This window comes from Octopus bimaculoides, chromosome 23, assembly GCF_001194135.2.
Source record: "Octopus bimaculoides isolate UCB-OBI-ISO-001 chromosome 23, ASM119413v2, whole genome shotgun sequence".
Taxonomy (NCBI): domain Eukaryota; kingdom Metazoa; phylum Mollusca; class Cephalopoda; order Octopoda; family Octopodidae; genus Octopus; species Octopus bimaculoides.
Window position 1 is genome coordinate 23,382,987 of NC_069003.1, and position 8,874 is coordinate 23,391,860.

General features: G+C 36.4%; 1 protein-coding gene across 1 annotated transcript in view; it reads left to right on the forward strand.

Annotated features, from left to right (window-relative positions):
* LOC106877829 (uncharacterized) overlaps positions 1 to 8,874 on the forward strand; it is a 201,270-nt gene that overhangs the window by 120,096 nt on the left and 72,300 nt on the right. The window contains exon 3 of the mRNA XM_052976058.1: positions 8,265 to 8,362. Coding sequence (XP_052832018.1) covers positions 8,265 to 8,362 — 98 coding nt within the window. The remainder of the gene's footprint in view (positions 1 to 8,264; positions 8,363 to 8,874) is intronic.

Here is an 8,874-nt window from a genome sequence, read left to right on the forward strand (position 1 = left end):
GTGGGTTGCAAGCATTGTGGGGGAAAAAAAGAAAGAAAACGGCGAAGAAGGGACTGAAGATGTTGGGTGAAGGAGTGAAGGTGAGGCATGGTGAGAGGATGTGAATGTCGGTGTGGGTGTTATTAGTGGCGAGACAAGGGAAGGACGAGAAAGGTAGAAGGAGAACAGATAAAGGTGAAACAAGTCGATATATATATATATATACAAATATATAAACATATATGTGTATATTGACACACACATATATACACACACTGTCAATTTTATTGATGCTGCCCTGGAAAATTCATTGAGGAAAATTCATTGAGTCGTGGTGAACTGAAAGTTACTGTCAATACAATTATAGCCAATATTTGACTCCACACGTAGACCGAGTCCTTCATTCAGTTAATGTTCATTGTTTGCATGCATATAAAAACACTTTTTTTTAAAAATCATTATGCATAACTATACATATACTTACATAGACATTACACACACTCATGCACTGACATATGCACACACCCATGTGTACACACACACACACACACACACACACACATTTACATTATATCAGGTTTGAATGACTGTATCGAAGTCCATATTTGAAGCAAAACTGTAAACCGATAAGACGTCCAAACATGACTTTACATGCACACACACATGTATATATACATATGTATACATACATATGTTCATACATATGTATATTCATTTATACATACATCAATGTGTGTGTTTATACATACATATACATGCATATATATACATACTGTCCGGGAATGAATAGAGAAACTGCTTCTGTTTTTGTATACGTAAACACAAGGAATATTGGTTGAACATTCTCATTGAAACTACTAAGTGCAAACATTATAGGCTGGATATAGTTGTTGGAGAGAGACAAGAAACATTACACACTGTCATGGAGGTCAGCTGCCCTGTTTATGTGAATATCTCTTCAAAAACCAAAGTAAAAGAGGACCATTCAAGACAACTGCTTCAAAACCTCCAGCTTCTATATCTAAATAATAAATTCACGTTTATACCAGTAATAAGTGGTGCATTTGGTTTTTGGTGTTAATTTTAAGTGACAATCTGGATTAGCAGAGGTTTTCAGAAAAAGAAATCGACCGTGGCTGTGTGGTAAGTAGCTTGCTTACCAACCACATGGTTCTGGGTTCAGTCCCACTGCGTGGCACCTTGGGCAAGTGTCTTCTACAATAGCCTCTGGCCGACCAAATCCTTGTGAGTGAATTTGGTAGACGGAAACTGAAAGAAGCCCGTCGTATATATGTATATATATATGTGTGTGTGTGTGTGTGTGTGTGTGTGTGTATGTTTGTGTGTCTGTGTTTGTCACTCCAGCTTCGCTTGACAACCGATGCTGGTGTTTTTATGACCCCCGTAACTTAGCGGTCCAGCAAAAGAGACCGATAGAATAAGTACTAGGCTTACAAAGAATAAGTCCTGGGGTCGATTTGTTCGACTAAAGGCGGTGCTCCAGCATGGCCACAGTCAAATGACTGAAACAAGTAAAAGAGTAAAAGAGCTAACTTGCATTTTACAAACACAATCTGTAAACGGAACAGTTAAACTATAAAAACATTTCTCAAGTTCAAAATGTGATGTTATTTTTGTTATTGACATTCCAACAATGGAGCTTTGTCTCTTTGTTAGAAAGCAGGTCCTTCCTTACTGAAGACTTCAAATAATTTAAAATATAAGAGAACACACATACACACACACACACACATATATAATTTAAGGCAGCGAGCTGGCAGAAACTTCTTTCAGTTTCCATCTAAAAAATGCACTCATAAGGCTTCAGTCAGCCCAAGGCTATAGTAGAAGACACTTGTCTAAGGTTCTATATAGTGGGATTGAACCCAGAACCATGTGGTTGGGAAACAGACTTCTTACCACATAGCCATGTCTGCACCTATATATAGCTATAGATATACATACATAATATTTGTTATATATTGTAATATGGTTATTAGTGTTTGTGGAATACTCAGACACAATCTAATTTATAAAACAATTAGACTTGTGTCCCTCTATTTCTGATGTCTTTTCATTTCTCCTGTGACTTTTTTCTTGCCCATCTGGTGTGTGCGTATAGGGGCTGGTGTGTGCCCGTATAAGCTGTCTATCGAAAGAAGTTAATCTCAGAGAAATTTTAGCTGGTATTGTGAATTCATTTTCTTCTATTCTATCGCCCTCTTCCTCCTCTCTTGTTCTCCAGTTTGTGTACATATGTCTTTTACTTGTCTGTTTGGTATATACAAATAAGTGTGTGTGGGAGGTATGTACCTTGCATACGTATAAACATTCCAACACATATATAATGTGTGTGTGTGCGTATGTATAGAATGCATATATTCATTGAGGTTATGCTCACAAACGCATGTATCCATATATATATATATATACACATACACACACACACATGCACATACACACACGTACACACAATACATGTTGAAAGAAAGAGAGAGTGTAAATATTTATTTCTTGGTTGAAATACTTCTCTTGTCATGTGACCAGTGATCATTGACCAATAAGAAACGTCCTAGTTTCAACTTCAGACGCTTGTGTTTAATTTCCAATTTGTTAGTACACTTTTCTTTAAACAGAAGTCTAGTTGTATAAACACAATAGAACCTAATTTTACAACCAGGAGGACATTGTTCTTTTTTTATCCCTTCCATGGAAGAAAACCTGCTGAGATTCAAGTTTTTATATCTTTCTGTAACCCAACCCACTCAACCAGGAGTACAGTTTCATTACTCTGAATAGGGATGTATCACATTCACTCATAGCCTCTCCCAAGATTATGTGGTGTTGATGCCTTTTTTCATCTGATTAGAACATAATGTTCTTCCTCCATATGTTCCACTTCGCATTATAAGTTTATAACTTCGTTCAGGAGGACTGTTACCTTAATTCATTCCAAAGTGACTCTCTTTCTCCCTCTCTCTCTCTCTCTCTCTCTCTTTCTCTCTCTCTCTCCCTTTCTACAAGAACTACATCAGGTACCCAAGGGATTTTTGCATTGTCATTGAATATAAGTTTAAATTCCCTTGTACTTCTGATTGTGGGGGAGGCCAAAAATGTTCCGTCGCAGAAGTCAGCCAAGTGTTGTGTGGACACAGACTAAACCATGCCAAAATCTTCCATTCCTCAATTTACGACGAGCAAGCTGTTCTGAAAGTTTCGCACATTTTCTCTCTTCTGGCTGTCATCAATGTGAGTTCAGCAATTTTATTTCTATCAAAATTAAATTTTTGTTCTTCAATGTTCCAGAGTCAATAGTCAGTCATGTTGTTGTTGTTGTTATTGTTGTTTGGCCCTACAGACTTTTCATTCGAGGAATCTCAACCATGACCATTACTTCTTTATTTTTCTTTTCTTAACCCTAGTGTATCTAGAATTACATTACTTATATGTTTTCTCTTTTACTGAGACAGTGGTAGAGTATGATGTGAGAGATTTGGCTGCTATTTCCAACAGGTTAAGTGACATCATTGGTTTTGTATCCCTTGTTGTATCCCTTGTTTTGAATCCCTTGTTGATTCACAGATGGCCATATTTTATAGGGACAATCAAATAAAAGTTTGGAATGTCATGTCATATCATTGGCATTGTGTCCTATTTACATCTAAGGCAGTTAACAATCAATGGTGCAGTCCATTTACTTTGGTAACACAAGTTACACCAGGTCATTTATGACTAAACATGTTATGCATATTGGCCATGTGGTTATGTCCATCTACCTAAGATTAACAAAACCAAGTATAGATCTCTTCTTCTCACTTGTGTAAACAAGACTTGTACTGTGTCAAAAAATCATCATATGCACACTGTTATCTGTATTCTTTTCTGCACAAGGCACAAGGCCCGAATTTTGGGGGAGGGGGCCAGTCAATTAGATCGACTCCAGTACACAGCTGGAACTTAATTTATTGACCCCAAAAGGATGAAAGGCAAAGTCGACTTCGGTGGAATTTGAACTCAGAACATAAAGACAGATGAAATACTGCTAAGCAATTCACCCGGCGTGCTAACATTTCTGCCAGCTAGCTGCCTTACACTGTTATCTGTATTGTTTCCATTATTGATCTAATCAACTTTTGTGGAGAATTCTTTTCTGCTCTGCTCACAAGGCCTGAAATTTTTAGGTGGGGGGCAGTCGATTAGATCGACCCCAGTACACAACTGGTACTTAATTTATCGATCCCGAATGGAATATAGATATGTTTATAATGTTTTCCTTAGCACATAGCAATTGCTACCAAATTCACTCACAAAGTTTTGGTTGGCCCAAGGCTATAGTAGAAGACACTTGCCCAAAGTGCCATGCAGTGAAACTGAACTGGGAACTATGTGGTTGGGAAGCAAGCCTCTTGCCACACAGTCATGCCTAATGGGTTTTTTTTTAATCTCAGTACTTACATGTTTATTATTAGTGCTTATGGTTTGGTTCAATGCACTTTTATTCCACAGCATCAGCACAATCAATTTCAGTGGTTCTAAAAGTCTTCTTTTGGATTGCTGTTGGTTAGCAGAGAATGCTTTGCTGCCTAGTATAGACAATTTTACCCCATTATTGTGAGTTAGCGGAGACTGCGTTTGCTGCGTAGTACAGACAGTTTTACTCGATAACTCTTGAAACTTATCCCTTTTCATACCAAACCATCCATAAATCTATGATACAGACTTCCTGTTTTAAAGTGAACTTAATTAAAACCTTCCAAAAACATTTCATATTTATTTATGTTTCAAACTCCAGTTTAATAATGATAAAGTTATTTTATTAAATTCTTCATAATAAACCCAAATAAATTAAAACAGGGGCAGTGGAATAGTAATGGGAATTTGGTAACAAAAGGATTAAACTTTACAAACAATGATTCCCAGTTCCTTATCCAGCTTGTCTGCAATATGGCAGCTACGATCAACATCATAACATATGGCACCAACACCAGTTTCCACCACCGCCACCACATGAAAATACATCACAATGATCATGACCAACAGTTGAAGAGTTGCTGCTGCTGCTGCTACTGCTAAACCTAACACCGAGCAGTTTAAAATAAAATAACGAAATCAGTGCAGCTACAAATTTCTTGTATTGCTTCCTTCTGAAGATAAACCTTTGCATCTGAAATATTAAGGTTTTTTTGTAAAACTTTCTATATTGTTAGAAGTTTTCTTTATTTCCCTTTTCTTTCATTGTCTACTTCTGTACTACAATGCTTCAAGCAAACTACAATGCTTCAAGCAAACTACAATGCTCTTATCTTTATTGTTATTTGTTTTATTATGTTCTAAGTAGAATTGCCATTTCATGCTTAGAATTGCTTTACTCTCAGATTTCCTACTCAGAATTGCTGAAGCATGGAATAACTCCCCACATCAGTTGTTAGCTGCCATAACACTGCATCTCCAAATCTTGTGTGCTTCCCAAAATTTGCCAACAATACACCTGATGCACACCTCCCCCCTTTTTTTTTTTAAATGACTCAATTTCTGTTCACTTCCTGTGCACTTTCAGCTAATTTTTCTGATAAGCTGTAGTGCACAGATGGAAGTCTGCTGGTGCTAAATCTGGCAAATAGGGCAGGTGCAGAAGTGATACCTTGTTGCTTTTGGTGAGAAACCCATGAGTGAGAAGAGCTTGGTGAAGAATCCAATTCTGCATGCTTGGTTGCTTTCGATGAATGTCCTCCCTCAAACACTCCAAATTGTTGCAATAGAACTCCTGACCGATGGGCTAACCCTGGGAGACAAATTATTGATGCACAATACATGTCTAGGGGTGACGCTCATGGCAGGTCTTCCAGATTGCTTATCGTCTTCCAGGGATCCTCTTCCACTTTTGAAGCACCCATGCCACTCGAAACTTTGCATACAACCCATTGCCCGGTCACTGTGAACTTACTGAACCATGCTCAAAGTCTCTGTAGCAGATTTACTAAGTGTAACGCAAAATTTCACATTGGCTCTTTGCTCTAGACCAGGGGTTTTCAAACTGTGGTCCGCGGACCACAGGGGGTCTGCAAGGACAACAAATAATTTTTATGGGCAATTTGATTTTATATATGTTTTTTAATCGAAATCTTTTAATTGACAATAAACCTATTTGTTAAATACTGTTAAATAAATAAATGTAAAAATATATGTCATTTTAAGCCAATATTTATGTATAAATTTCATAAGCGTTTATAAGGTAAAGCCTGAAATATAAAGGGGTTCGCAAGTCAAAAAGTTTGAAAACCCCTGCTCTAGACTACAGCATACACATGATCACAAAAACATAAATTTCACAAGTTGTGAAGTAAACACAGTGATGTCATTTGGCATGCTGCCTCATGAAGGTCACTGCTATCCCTCACAGCACACACAACAGTGTGCTGCCATCTGTTGCATGCTACAGAACTAGTCCAGGAACTTTTTTATACTAACTCGTATGTAGTGCAATTTGTTGTTGTAATTGATGGCATAGTAATATATAATGCATTATGTTGTAATATATGACTACATAATATACATGATCTGTTGTAAGGAAGTAACTGTACAATAATACATTATATATTGTTATATATGACTGATTACATATGTATGATCTGTTGCAATATATGATGATATTATATATTGAAATCTGTTGTAATTGATTGCACAATAATATATAATACAATATGTTGTAATATGTGACTACATAATGCATATGATTTGTTATAATGTGTGACTATATAATAATGATAATAATAATAATAATAATAATAATAAATGCCCGGATGCAGTACCAGGCAGTGGCTCTCATGGCTTCTGATCTTAACTGATTCGAAGTGTTATCATGTACATTGTTTTGTCTTGGTATTAAAGATGGGCTACAGCAAATATTCTGCTTAATACCACAGATTTGCTTGTCAGTTGTTTGACCTTAACCAGTTGAGCATGTCCCTTGGTGGCTGACGATATGTGCATCTCTGATCATGAGCAGAAGTAGTGGGGGAGTATCATAGCCATGTGTTGAGAAGAATTTTGGCTGTTTGAATAATTCACCTTTGGAAACATGGGTGTTTTGCTCAACATTCTTAAACAAACCTTATTCAGGGACCTTTTGAACGGGATGGGGCTACTCGACCTGAAGAAAATTCTAACTGGGCCCTACCTGCGAGGTCATGCGCTGTTTATCATGATATAAGATCACCATGTCACGCACATATGGTTGTGATGCATGTGCCTGGTGTACCCTTATCAGACGGGTAGTCATGATGGGTATACTGGGCTTTGTATATTTTACTCCTGTGTCACCTTGATGGCATGCACTGCTCTCTCACTCAATAATAATAATAATAATAATAATAATAATAATATATTATTATAATAATATATTATTATTATACATGACCATATCATAAATAATAAAATGGGCTGAGGTTCACTACAGCTGTTTCAGATGCATTTTTTATTGATGAACAAATCAATTACATCATGTAAAAAACATCGTTTTCTTCAGGAAAAGATCATCTGAATTATCATGTATAGCAAATTGAAGGAATTCTACCCAACATCACATCTGAAGTTCCTAATAAACCAAGGGTATGGTCTGAGTGGGTCACTAGACATTGTCTAAAGTTATTTTAGTACTGAACCCGTTATATGATTTTTGAAAAATCACAGAACCGACCTCTGGATAACCTTCATCAACTTAACTTTTATAATTCAGTTAACAAAACAAAAATTGATTTTGAAATAATTTATTCACATAAAAAAAAAGCAAGTAAATTACTTGTTTTGAAAATGGTAAATTACTTGTTCATAAATTAAACTTTTGTTAAATTTTATTGAAAAACCCTTTATTTTGTGGAACACCAGCGGCTTTATTTATGCTACCCCTAAAGTTCTGCAGGACTTGATTTGAAAGACCCTATCTACTAACTTAATTTTTCTTTCTTGTACAGGTGTGTGAGCAAGGTATTTCTTTTTGAAGCAATTCTTTTTACAGCTGGACATCCTTAGTTACCAGTGACCCCTTAACTGTGAGCCATAAATTGTGGTTACCTTCACTTAAAAAGTGACGAAATGATTTACAGAAGAGTGAAAACAAGAAAGCCTGCAGCAAAGTTTGATCTCATGACTGTGCGATTCATGATTAATCTTGTTATCAATTCCCTGTAGACACATTGAAGTACTTCCTTGATTTTTGACCATGATTAATTACCAGAGATGATTAATTAACATTTTTGATTAATTAGTATTTGTTGTGTTTTCCACAGCCATTGCTTGGCAGTCAAAGGAATGTGAGAAAGAAATATTTCAGAAAGAGGAGGACAAACACACCACACAACTGTACTACACCACACCACCACGAGTGGTGAGTATCTTCTCTATTTTATCTTCTGCTCCCATATATGCACATGTGAGTGTATATGTGTGAGTGTGTATATTAATGTATATATATATATGCATGTACATTCATGTATTTCTACATGCATACCTATACGCATACTACGTATGTATATTTGTGTGTGGGTATGTATGCATGTTTGTGTGTGTATATATATGCATGTGTGCATATATGTATATAAGCATGTGTTTGTGTGTATATATTCATTTGAACAGGATTATATTTCATTCCATTAAGCTGAGCGGTTAACATTATTATGTAATTAACAATGTCCAGATCTTTAATTGGCAATATCACAGCCATCATTATCACCACCACCACCACCACCACCACCACTACCATCATTATCACCATCATCACTACCATCATTATCACCACCATCACCACTACCATCATTATCACCATCACCACTACCATCATTATCACCATCATCACTACCATCATTATCACCACCATCACCACTACCATCATTATCACCA